The sequence below is a fragment of the Artemia sp. Qi Xiang Cuo genome, chromosome 14, assembly GCF_049724085.1.
Source record: "Artemia sp. Qi Xiang Cuo chromosome 14, ASM4972408v1, whole genome shotgun sequence".
Lineage (NCBI taxonomy): Eukaryota > Metazoa > Arthropoda > Branchiopoda > Anostraca > Artemiidae > Artemia > Artemia sp. Qi Xiang Cuo.
The window spans coordinates 4,934,637-4,948,735 of NC_142807.1; the positions used below are offsets into that span (position 1 = coordinate 4,934,637).

Consider the following 14,099-nt stretch of genomic DNA (forward strand, 5'->3'; position numbering starts at 1 on the left):
TCATGGTTAAAAGTCTGTGTGTGTAATCAATCACAATTTTATGCATGAATTTATGCGTAATCAACTATATATATATATATATATATATATATATATATATATATATATATATATATATATATATATATATATATATATATATATCTATATTTTTTATATATTATATATTTTTTTTTTTTTTTTTTTATATATATATATATATATATATATATATATATATATATATATATATATATATATATATATATATATATATATATATATATATATATATATATATATATATATATATATATATATATATATATATATATATATATATATATATATATATATATATATATATATATATATATATATATATATATATATATATATATATATATATATATATATATATATATATATATATATATATATATATATATATATATATATATATATATATATATATATATATATATATATATATATATATATATATATTATATATATATGATTTATAATATATCCAACCTATATAAATTCATTAAGGATATTTATAAATAAAAATTCTGACCTTTTTAGCTGCAACGTCAACAACAACAAAGACAAGAATGACTATTTCTTCCTCATCTGACCCCAGAAGTGCTCCGTTGAGCCCGGCGGTGGCCAAATTAATCACAGCCAAATAATTAGGCATACTCTTCATGAGGCCAACACTTTTCAAAGTTCTAACAAAAGGGGAGAAAATAGATTAGAATACTTGAGTGCAATAGGAAGAAATCTTCCCTTTGGCTCCTCCACCACGACACTAAATCCGACACCTGGTTAGACCAGCACCAACAAAGACTGAGTAGATAACTGAAAGCTTTACTGCTTTCCCTGCTGCCAACCTCAGGTATTTTTCATTCACAGATAGACGCCTGTGATTGGCTGACTATCACAGGTGACACAAAGCCGGTTACAGCCATGCGCTGTTTGTGCGTACTTCTGGAAGGTAACTAAAAGCTTCGAGCCAAAATCCAGCAATGATCTTATCTCAAAAGGAAAGGATTTTATTTTGGACTAAAACTTCCAGATCTCAAATCATATCTACTTAGTAAAACTCTTATCAGCACTTAATCCGACTTATTTCGTAATTATTTGAAAAAAACTACGTTTTCTAAAGAGTTAAAGAGGCTGAGTTACAAGGTCGAACCTTAAAACGTACAGGGATTAGGAGGCACAGTTGGGGGGCTACCACCCCCAAACCCCTTCGCAGCCTTTAATTTTCGCAGCCTTTAAATATAAAAAAAAATTTCTTTAAACTGAAAGTAAGGAGCGACATTAAAACTTAAAAAGAACAGAAATTATTCCGTATATGAAAGAGGCTGTGCCCTCCTCAACGCCTCGCTCTTTACGCTAAAGTTTGACTTTCTCACAACTCTTTTTTTAAACAATAAAAACTTTAGCGTAAAGAGCGAGGCGTTTGAGGAGGCACAGCCTCTTTCATATACGGAATAATTTCTGTTCTTTTTAAGTTTTAATGTCGCTCCTTACTTTTCAGTTTAAAGAAATTTTTTTTTATATTTAAAGGCCTGCGAAAGCGGGGGTTTGGGAGTGGTAGCCTCCCAACTGTGCCTCCTAATCCCTGTACGTTTTAAGGTTCGACTTTGTAACTCAGCCTCTTTAACTCTTTAGAAAACGTAGTTTTTTTCAAATAATTTCTGCACGTTTTTTGTACAGTTTATTACTTATTATTGCTTGACTAACTGTTAGCTGATCGTGTCGGGAGTTAAAGTTGGGGGGCTTCCGCCCCCCAAACCCCACGCTCTTGAACATTCTTGTGTTAAGGCTTTTAATTCCTGAATCCTCACGCGCTGAATACTCAAATCACGTCGTACAGGGTGCCTCCTAATCCCTGTACGTTTTAAGGTTCGAACTTGTGACTCAGCCTCTTTAACAGCCCCCCAACTGTGCCTCCTAATCCCTGTACGTTTTAAGGGTCGACCTTGTAACTCAGCCTCTTTAACTCTTTAGAAAACGTAATTTTTTTCAAATAATTTAAAAAAGAAACTGAGTTTCTTTTCAAAGTATATAAAAAAAGTTGCTCTGATGGTGAATCGAACCGCGAGTTTTCCGCCTGAAAGTCTGAAGTCTCAGCCGCTGGACTATACAAACACAATAGTAATTGTTGTTTAGCAAATAGAAGGTATTTTCGACGCAAGCAAATTCCCAAAAATCTTGATATGTGGTTTTTGGAAAACAGGAAGGAGTGATCAGATTGAGCTGAAATTTCGACGATAAGCTCCCAGGCCCCAGGAAAGCTTATCCTCTAAATTTCAGCCCGATCAGACAACGTTAAAGGGGGGGTTGTGGAGGGAAAAATTAACATGGGCTAATATAGGAAAACGAGGTTTTTTCGTAAATGTAAATTCACGGGGGATAATTTTTTCGGTCTGAAAATATCAACAGGCCCTAACAGGTCGAATTCTGCTTCGAATGAGTCCTCATTCAACCGGATCCGTTGCCAACTGTGGCCTGTAGGCGTGGCTAACAAAAAAAAAAAGAGATGAATTTTAAGTGGCTATATTTGGTTTTTTGAAAACAGGGAAGGAGTGATCGGATTGAGCTGAAATTTCGAGGATAAGTTCCCGGGCCCTAGGAAAGCTTAACCTCTAAATTTCAGCCCAATCGGACAACGTTAAAGGGGGGCTGTGGTTGGAGGGTCCAAACTTCCGGCCCAGTTTACCCCATGAAGATAAAGTCGGAGGAGGATGAAATTTTGCAAGTTTCTTAGTTTGAGCTTGGGCTACAAAATGCAATTACCGCCGTCTCTCTGCGACCTCTAGGACCTGAAATCGCTTAACATTGTGGTGGGTCGCCTCTTTATAGAGGCACAAGTGTGCCTCCTTGATAGGTAGGTAGTATCTATATTAAAGCAAGGATAGCCAATTCTTCACAATAAAAACATTAAAGTGTTTAGAAAAGGATCCCGATTCGGGCAAAGGCTCTGGATATCAGCCCGTGTGAATCCTCTTAGATTTTGGTAAACAGATAACCTGTTCACAGGGGCGAATCTCCAGCATTTTTATTGGGGGGGGGGCAATAGTGGTCCATATCTGGATAGTCAAAGGGCATGGTATGTATAATATTTTTTGTCCACATTATTGGGGGGCAACTGCCACCCCCAAACGACGCCCCTGCCTGTTCATAGTCTTTTTGGTACTTGTGTCTTATAGCCATCATACTCACGTTCTGTTGAGAAGGGAAGTTTAGTTAATGCTAATGAAATAAAACAAAATATGATGAAAATATAATACTTTACCAACAAAATTATGAAAACTACAACAAAGAATTATGGAAGGGGGGCCGCCCAGACCGCATTATATTAAATACGTAACCTAAACTAACCTAACCAAAATACCAACCAAATATTTAATTAAAATATAGCTACAATGTAGTTTTCCACCGAGCCGAAGCCAATATTGTCTGGTATAAAGACCATGAAAACCGGTTATTGTCTCATGTTCGCGATACAAGATCTTGAGTGTGGTGACCATAAGACCGAAGTACCGTCTTTTACTATTTCTAGCGGAGCAGAAGATGTCCGTGTTAGTGACGCACGCGGGGGTAAGGCCTTTGGCCCTTCGCACCGGAAACCCTGAATTTTTCCAGATTTCAAGGCATTTCTTAGTAAATTTACCAAGTAAAATTCATTATTGGGTCTTTTGTAAAAAAAAAAAAAAAATCCTGCGTAGCTGCCTTTGGCCCCCTTCCAAATGGCTCCTATCACATAAGCACTTTCATGTCTAATCCAATTATCAACATGGCTGTAACCTACACAATTAAATTCACTAGCTGCAAATTCACAAAAGTGAAAGGGGGAGGGGCAAAATATATCTTTAAAATCCTAGGTGATATGCTTATTTTTTCGACTTCTTCAACGAAAATACGAAAATTCTAGGGGGAGGGGAAAACACCATCCCTCACCCCTTAGAAAAAACTAATTCCATAAAAAACATAAAAAATTTGTTTATATGCATTTTCGAAGCGTTTTTATCAGTCGGACAAATATTTCGGGGAGGGGTCCGAGCCCCCTAACTCCGACCCCTGGATACGGCCTTGATGGTACACAGATATTGAATTTTCAAATATTAATCTGAAAAAAAAAACCTGTTCCAAAAACCGCTACCAAAGGAAACACAGACATATGTTAAAACCTAAAACGGGGGGAAATAAAGTTCTTTAGAGTGTCAAACATAAAATGAACAAATGTTGCTCTAATATCTGCTTTAATGAATAAATAAAATTCTTAGCGAAGATAAATTAAAATGATAATTTCATCAAACTTAGAAATAACAGATAATACTAGGGATGAATAAAGGAAGCATCAAACGAACGTTAACTAAAATGAACAATCAAGTAAAACTTAAAACAAATAGAAATTGACACAAACAAGGGTAAGGCCAAAGGCTTCTTTAATCCTCTGCTAACATTTAGAGGCAAACTAATTACATGCCTTTATTGTTTTCATGCATTTGAGTTCCCATAGCCCAAGGAACACCTATTAAATTAGAACACCTAAATTAGGATCTCTTTGCCCAGGGCCTTATGGATGTAATTTAAAAGTCCCTGGAGAAAAAAAAGGCATTTTTAGGGCCAAGCTTTCGGGCAAACAAGTTTTTTTGTGGATTAGAGATATTAGTAGGGATCACAGTTTATATAATTAGCAGTATGATCATTCTCTATCTCTCCCATTATAAAAACCCGGACAGGGGTGCGACTGCTCCGGAGAACGTTTTTGCAGATAGAAACATAGGCGTTATCAGATCTTTTCGCGGGTAGACAAGTCAGATTTCTCTTGGACACAAAACAAGTGGAAACCCGCTATTACGAATAATGCACTTGGTAACCATTTCTCAGTGATTGACGATAACAGACTAATCCGCTAAGGCAGAAACAAGTGGGAGGAGCTTTTTGTTCGCACCGAGACCGAAGACCAGAAATTATCTGTGATAAGCTTACTGTCTATAAACTGTGGTAGGGATATAAGATCTATTTTTCAGCCGATTAGAAGAAAAAATTAGAATCCTTTTTGGGGTCCCATTCTTGGGGGCCTTGGACCAGAGAGAGAGAGAGAAAGAGAGAGATAATACTGTTGATGATTATGTGTTCTCTTTTAACGATGAGAGCAAGGTAACGTGGAATTGAGGCTTCCGAGCTGCAGTTTATCAAGTATTTATGCACGATAAAATTCATCCGCAAAGTTTACGCTTCATCTGCTACTGCTCTCCCCAAAGCCTCCCATACGTACCGTCTTTTCACCTCCATGTGCATACGATCTATTTCCTAGGTCCTTCATGCAAGATCGAAGTCCAGCCCATCTTTCCCTAAAGGTTAAAGGGCTTAAAGATCTTTAATAACAGGCAGCGAGAAACTGTAAGTAGGCCTGCTAAGGCGGAAGGGGAGCATTGAGGGAGAATTGTTCGAGTTAGATTTCAAGGGGGCGCAAGACTGGTTGAAATTGGGATTTTTTGGCTGACTTTAACGGGTCAAGTTCTTGGACAATAAAAAGCACAATTTACAATTTTAAAGAAACTAGTGCAGTGAGTAGGTGTATTAATCTTGCAAATAGAAAGCGAAATACGGGAGAAGGTCTACAAAAAATGTGGCCCAGGGTCCAGCTAGTACATATACCAAAATAACAGTTACACTGAAGTTGTCAAAACTGCATTGGGGGGGGGGTGCAGGCTATTTTAGAACATAGGCTTGTGTATCTATTATAAAAAATAGGCATTTGGACATAATTTGTCATTTTTCAAGGGGGAGGGGGAGGAGCTTATCCTTTTAGTTGACCATGCTTCTGCATGTCTAAATTTACCTGGTTATCATCGTTCTTCACAGTTTAAAAAAGCTTGTTTATACAAAGTTTATGGCTGTGAGCAAGTAAAGAGCAAATCAAGGTCCATAGTAACCAAAAGTTTAATAACGCGTTTTGAAGAAAAAGACAAAAAACTAATCTGCGGGGAAAAGTTGTTATTTGAAAACGATTCGGCGAATACTATTTTTTCAATTAATCTTAATAGTAAAGTTTATTGCGGAAACAAATGTGGGGGAATTTTGCAAAAAAAAATCGAAACCGGAGTTGGATCGAAAAAAAATGCACTATCCAGGAATTGAAAATCGCCGCGGAATCACCCTGGTTGAAAACCTTATCCAGGAGAATTACAGCCCCCATGTTGAACAACAAGGAAAATCGTTCTTGGCATGGGAAGCACTAATATGTCTTCTTTTTTATTTTATTTTTTCCCAGGAATGTCCGTACCAAAGCCAATGGTTGTAAAACGTTGGATACGACTCGTTTGAAAGGATATCGCCATATCTAGTGCCCTTTTAAGCAAGAATAGAGATTCTGCAACAGCAAAGGGACATTTTCTACCTCTCTGTGCCACCAAACATCAATGTTTGCCCAAAGAGGGCCAAAATGCTATAAAATAGAAATTCTACAACAACCAATCAATATTCCATGATCTAAAATAATAAACAAGAACTTTTGAGTCCCCTGTCTGTATACTCCCCCTCTATCTTCAAACCAATTCTAAAATACGAAGCAATTCCGCGCGATGGTCCGTGTCTATTCATAAATGGGCAGATGATAATGACATGAATGCCGCAATGATTACTAGGATTTCCGAATCAAGTCGATGACCTAAGTAACGAAAGAGGTTGCACCCCAGCCGTCTCGCGACAAAATATAGCCCAAAGAGGCTCAAAACACCAGCAAATGCAGATTATAAGATAACCACACGGTGTTTAATGCCCAGAAACCCTAAAAACCTTCCATCTTGAAAACAGCTCTACGTGTGCAGATCAAGCCTTACAGTACAACGTGAATAGCACCAGTGAGTTTCATCTTCATCATAAATCGTCAGCTGATAATAACACAAGTACTGCACTGATTACCCAGGCATTTGATCAATCCTCATCAAATGCTGAATTTTTTAAGTAAAAAAAATTAAACAAGAAAAACGGGTTTTAATTTTACCCGTAAAATTAAAACCCGTTTTTCTTGTTTAATTTTTTGTAAAATTAAAACCCGTTTTTCTTGTTTAATTTTTTGTAAATGGAAAAGCAATGTGGTCTAAGAAATTATTTAAGTAAAAAAAAGAGATCGTGCAACAGCGAAGTGGTATTTTCAGCCATTTGTGACTGGACCCATTATAGAGGGCCATACGACACATAAAAAGGGTACCGTTACGATTTCCAAGGGTGAAACCGGAACTTTTAGGAAAAGGTTGAAACCGGAACTTTTTCCGGTCAAGGTTGAATCCGGAATCGGAACTCAACCGGAAGTTTAGAATCCTCTTGTAGGGTCCCCCTCAGCTCCCTTGGTAAGTGAAAACTAAAAAAACGTGTTTAAAAAGGCTGCCTAATAAAAAAAATGTGTCTTATTTACTTTCTTTTTTCATGTAAATAACCGACTTCTATGAGCAAATTCTCCAAGATAATGGTGCAACATATCCCTCGAGCTCTTTAGTTACTTCACAAAGTTGAAAGTATCTTGTGGGAAAGTTTAAGGAAGGTAGGAGGTAAACCCAATATTATGTGTCGTACTCTAATAAAGAAAAATTATATTGACATCTTAAGTTTCCTTTTCTAAATTAAACAAAGATCTTTTCTAAGGTTTATTGTGTATATTTAAAAATAATAATAGATAAAAAAAAAACTTTTTCTTGCGAAAGTAAAGAGCAAAGTTGAAAGTCAAAACGAATTAAAATATTGGTTCGAAGATAGCGCAAAATATATATACAAAACTGGCTTAGATAAACTAACTAGTGATATATTCCAATATCTGTGAAACTTAAAATTTAGCGCTTTACGGAAAACTTGGCCTGCCAGAGTCTTTGAGGGTTATTAATTAAAAAAAAACTTTTTCCACAAAATAAGTTGGTTCAAAAAAATAGAGAACTCTATTAAACCAAAAATGAACAAAATAAAAGAATCAAATAATCTACCAAGCATACAACTACCACAAATCAGCATCAATAAATAAATGAAACCCAAAACGAACAGAAATTACAATAGATAATCGAGTCAAACTCAAAACGAGCAGAACTTAACATGAGTAGGGTTCAAAACCCCTATACTTTCTAAAAGTCAGAACATAATTTGCACTTTACTCAAAAAATTTAAATGAATGTGCATTGTCACTTTAATATGATGATATTTATCCCTGAAAATCTTAATTAATTTTTGATTTCTTAAAGTTATAAAAGTGTAAACATTTAAAAGAATTTTTTCAGTAAAGTGCAAATTATATTCTGGATTTTAGAAAGCATAGGGGTTTTGAACCCTACTCACGTTAATTAATACGTAAACTGAGACACCCAAATATTGATGTCTTAAAACTTTGTTTGGATGTTTGTTATGGAAATGATGGGCGTGGAGGGGGGAGGGTCTCTCAGATCACTTTGAATCTTAAAAAGGGCTCCAATTTAAAATAAAATGAGACCCATTTGAATTTAATACGACCACCCATTCAATAAAAACTATATGCTTCCAGGGCATAACTTCACCAGGGTTCTGGGGGGTTGTGCCATTCTTGGAGGCATTGTTATATGTTATTTGGACTATTTTAAACAAAATTGCCATCCCACAATTTCAATCAGGTACATTTGGTGAAATTAGAGATATTTAGGTAGGGGGGGCTACTTGACCTCCATCAGTGATGACTCTTATAACAGAACAAGAACTTCCAATTTCAACAAATTGAGCCACCTCTAAAGTTTATACAGTGATCTCTTCGATAAGAACCTTAAATGCCCCAGGTGCATAACCTACAACCCTCACCCTCAGGCTCTGGTGGTGTGTATCAACCCCAAAAACTTTGTTATATGATATGTGGACTATTCTGAATCAAAGTACTGTCTCGAAATATCTATTGAATACATCTCGGGAAAAAACGACATGTTTGTGTGTGTGTGTGTGGGGGGGGGGGGTAGCTGCGCTCTGATCACTTTGACTCTTAAAAAGGCCACTAGAACTTCTGATTACCAATCCAATGAGTCCCGTCCAAATTATATATGACCACCTTTCTATAAGAACCTTATATGTGCCCAGGGGATAACTTACAACCCTTTCCCTGAGAGATGTACGGGGAGGAGTTGTCTTCCTCACAGACAATTTATGAAAATTTCCTCTACGATGAACAAAATTGTTATCTCCAAATTTTCATTGGAGGTGTTAAGGGAAATGATGAACATGGAGTGGGGGGACTGGTTGCTCTCAAATCACTTTGACTCTTAAAAAGAGCACTATAACTTCCAATTTCAAATCAAATAAGCCCCATCTGAGGTTTATACGACCGCCCATCATAGGCAGCGTGCTAGCGCTGCCTAAGTAAAGAACGATGTGGGCACAATGTGTGTTTTTTTTTTGGTTCTCCATACCTGGGCACTTCGTATCGAAGGAGTTGTCGTAGAAAGTTCGAAAAGGGCTCATTCGATTGCAAATTGGAGTGGCTAGTGCCCTTTTTAATAGTCAAAAGTGATTGGAGGGCAACTAGCCCCCCCCCACGCCCATCATTCCCCAAAACACATCGAATCAAAATTTTGAAATAGCCATTTTGTTCATTGTAGCTGATTTCCAGATAGAAAATATGTTTTTGAGGAGGACACTCCCCTACAGCCCAGGGGGCAAGGGTTTTAAGTTATGCCCTGGGGGAATGTAAGGTTTTTATAGAAAGCATTGTCGTAGAAACTTCAAAAAAGGCTCATTTGATTGGAAATTCAAAGGGCTAGTGCCCTTTTTAATAGTCGAAAGCGATTGGACGGCAACTAGCCCCCCCCCCCCACGCCCATCATTCGCCCAAACGCATCCAATCAAAATTTTGAGATAGCCATTTTGTTCTGCGTAGTTGATTTCTAGATAGAAAATATGTTTTTGAGGAGGACACTCCAACACAACTTTCGGGGCAAGGGTTGTAAGCTATGCCCTGGGGGCATATAAGGTTTCTATAGAAGGCGTTGTCATAGAAACTTCTAAGAAGGCTCATTTGATTGGAAATTCAAAGGGCTAGTGCCCTTTTTAATAGTTGAAAGTGATTGGACGGCAACTAACCCCCCTCTCACGCCAACCATTTCCCCAAACACATCCAATAAAAATTTGAGATAACCATTTTGTTTAACGTAGTTTAAAGTTCTGGAAATTAGGTCTTTGAGGATGACAACCCCCTCACAGCCCTCAGGACATGGATTGTAAGTTATGCCCTGGGGGCATATAAAGTTTTTATAGAAAGTGTTGTCTTAGAAACTTAAAAAAGGGCTCATTCGATTAGAAATTGAAATGGCATGTGCCCTTTTTAATAGTCAAAAGTGATTGGAAGACAACTAACACCCCATCCATGCCCACCATTTCCCCACAAATATCCAATTAAAATTTTTAGATAGCCATTTTGTTCTCCGTTGTTGAAACTCAGAGACTTTATGTCGTTGAAAAGTACACTCCTCCCAGAGCCTTCAAGCCAAGAGGTATAAGTTATGCCTTTAGGGCATATAAGGTTTTTATTGAAATCCTTGTGGTAGAAACTTGGAAAAGGGCTCATTCAATTGTAAATTGAAAGGGCCAGTGCCCTTTTTAATAGTCAATAGAGATTTGAGGGCAACTAACTTCCCTCTCACGCCCACCTTTTCCCCAAACATATCCAATCAAAACTTTTATATAGCCATTTTATTCAACGCAGTTGAAAGTTTTGGAAATTAGGTCTTTAAGGATGACAACCCATCCCCCCCACAACCCTCAGGGCAAGGGTTTTAAGTTATGCCCTGGGACCATGTAAGATTTTTATTGAAATGGATGTTGTAAAAACATCCAAAAGGGCTCATTCAATTGGAAATTGAAAGGGCTAGTACCCTTCTAATAGTCGAAAGTGATTCAAAGGCTAACAACCCCCCTCTCGAACTCACCATTTCCCCAAGCACACTCTATTAAAATTTTGAGATATCTATTTTGTTCAACGTAGTCGAAAGTTCTGGAAATTATGTTTTAGGATGATAATCCCATCAGAGCCTTCAGTGCAAGGGTTGTAAGTTATGCCCTGGGGGCATATAAGGTTTATATATAAAGTTGTTGTAGAAATTTCAAAAGGGGCTCATTTGATTGGAAATTAAAATTGCCCTTTTTAATAGTCGAAAGTGAGTGGAGAGTAAATAACCCCCCTCTCACACCCTTCATTTCCCCAAACACATTCAATCAAAGTTTAGAGATAGCCATTTTGTTCAACGTAGTTGAAAGTTCTGGAAATTATGTATTTAAGGATGACAAATCCTTAGGTCCTCAATCCTGGGGACCTAAGGAGTCCCCAGGGCGAAGGTCGTAAGTTATACCCTGGGGGCACATAAGGTTTTTAATGATAGAGTTGTCTTAAAAACTTCAAAAGGGGCTCATTCAATTGGAAATTGAGAAGACTAGTGCCCTTTTTAATAGTTGAAAGTGATTGGACGGTAACTAACCCCTCTCTCACGCCCACCATCCCCCCAAACACATCCAATCTAAGTTTTCAGATAGCCATTTTGTTCAACGTAGTAGAAAGCTCTGGAAATTAAGTCTTTGAGGATGACAACCCCCCCCAGCCCTCAAGGCGAGGGTTGTAAGTTATCCCCTGGGGCATATAAGGTTTTTATTGAAAGCGTTGTCGTAGAAACATCAAAAGGGCCCATTTCATTGGAAATTGAAAGTGCTAGTGCCTTTTTTAATAGTTAAAAGTGATTGGAGAAAGACTACCACCCCTCTCACGCTCACCATTTTCCCAAACACATCCAATCAAAATTTTGAGATAACCATTTTGTTTAAAGTAGTTGAAAGTTCTGGAAATTAGGTGAGGATGACAACCACCCTCACAGCTCTTAGGGTAAGAGTTGTCATTTATGCCCTGGGGGCATATAAGGTGTTTATAAGAATTGTTGTCGTAGAAACTCAAAAAGGGCTCATTTGATTGGAAATCGAAAGGCCTAGTGCCCTTTAAATAGTCGAAAGTGATTGGAAGGCTTGATATTTTTATAGTAGGGATCGATGTGGGTATAATGTATTATTTTTTGTTGTTGTTGTTTAGACCAGGACACTTTGTATCGAAGGAGTTGTCGTAGGAGCTTCGAAAAGGGCTCATTCGATTGAAAATAGAAAGGACTGATGCCCTTTTTAGTAGTTGAAAGTGATTGGAGGAAAACTAATCCCCCTCCCACGCCCACCCTCCCATTTGACTTTATGTTTAAAAACTAAATGTTGCCATAAAATTAAGTCAAAATGCACTGTGTTAATGTTAATTCCCAATTAGATATCTCAGCAGTATCCCAAGAATTACTGAGGGTTTTATGTTCAAACTTTTGGGGCTACTTCTGCTCTTAAAATTTAACCAAATCAAAATAGCGTAACTGTATCCAAGCTATCAAAGAAAGTAAACAGATTTTTTTGCGAATGGTATCAAGTTTTCCATTTCAGGTCAAATAGACGAGGTATGAAACTAAATTAAACACTTCTATTTGTATCCAGATTTTTAAGAGGGTGTATATTTTTAAAAATTGCGGAAATTTTTTCTCAACAGCAGCCCAAACTATAAATCTTTAAAAAAAACAAAAAGATTTAAAGTATTATTTTCTTTTTCCCTTAAAAGACTGTGTCAATATAAAACGAACAGAAATTAATTAAAAAGCTTTTTTCACAAAATAAGTTTTTGAAAGAAAAGTAAAGAACTCCATTAAAAAAAAATGAGCAGAGCAAAAATAAAATCAGATAATCTACCAAGCGTGAAATTACCACAAATCAGCGTCGATAAATAAATGAAACCCAAAACGAAAAGAAATTACCATAAGTAACCGATTCGAAATCGAAACGAGCAGAAATTAACATGAGTTGGGGTCAAAACCCCTATGCCTTCCCAAGGCCAGAACATAATTTGCACTTAGCTGAAAAAAATATAAATGTTTTTACTTTTATAACTTTAATAAATCAAATAATATTAAGATTTGACTTACACTGGGGGGTTGCGTCAACCCTAGAGGCATGGTTTTTAGTTCTTTCGACGGTTTTGAACAAAATCGCTATCTTATTTTAACCAGATTCGTTTGATGAAGAGGGGTTGTCAGAAGGAGGAGGGGTGGTTAGCTGCGCTCCCTCCCTTTGGACTCTTAAAAGAGAACTAGAAATTCCAATTTTTAACCAAATTAGCCTCCTCTAAAGTTTATACAGTCACCCCTTTCATAAAAACTTTAAAACCTCCTGGGCATAACTTACAACCCTTGCCCCTAGACTATGGGGTTTGTTTTAACCCCAAAACCTATTTTATATGATATTTAAACTTTTTTGAATAAAATGACTATCTCAAACTTTCTACTAGATGCATTTCGGGACAATACAACGTGTGTATGTGGGGGGGGGGGTAGCTGCCCTCCGATCACTTTGACACTTAAAAAGCACTAGAACTTCTGAGTACCAATCCAATGAGCCCACTCCGAAGTTTATATGACCACGCTTACTATAAAAACCTTATATACCCCCAGGGCATAACTTACAATCCTTGCCCTGATGGCTGGGGAGTTTTTTATCCTCAAAGACATAATTTCCGGACCTTCCAAATACGTTAAACAAAATGGTCATTTCGAAATTTTGATTGGAAGCGTTTGGGGGAATGGTACGCGTAGGGGGGAGGGGTAGTTGCCCTCCAATCACTTTTGACTATCAAAAAGAGCACTAGCCCTTTCAATTTCCAATCGAATGAGCCGTTTTTAAAGTTTCTACGACAACACCTACGGGGTGTAATTCTAAAAGATATAATTTCCAGACCTTTCAACTATGTTAAACAAATTGGCTACATCAATATGTTGATCGAAAGTGTTTGGGGAAATGATGGGCGTGGGGAAGGTGAGGGGGGGGGCTTAATTCGCCCTCTGATCACCTTCGATTACTAATAAGGGCACTAGCCCTCTCAATTTCAAATCAAATGAGCCCCTTTTGAAGTTTCTACGACAACACTTTCTATAAAACCCTCATATGCCCCCAGGGTATAAATTAAAACCTTTGCCCTAGAGGACTGAGGAGGGGGTGTCATCTACAAAGACATAACTTCCGGACCTTTCAACTAC

General features: G+C 37.3%; 1 protein-coding gene across 1 annotated transcript in view; it reads right to left on the reverse strand.

Moving 5' to 3' along the window:
- Positions 1-14,099, reverse strand: part of LOC148944060 (epithelial splicing regulatory protein 1-like) — a 268,151-nt gene that overhangs the window by 232,361 nt on the left and 21,691 nt on the right. Inside the window, exon 3 of the mRNA XM_089100840.1 lies at positions 560-713. Coding sequence (XP_088956966.1) covers positions 560-713 — 154 coding nt within the window. The remainder of the gene's footprint in view (positions 1-559; positions 714-14,099) is intronic.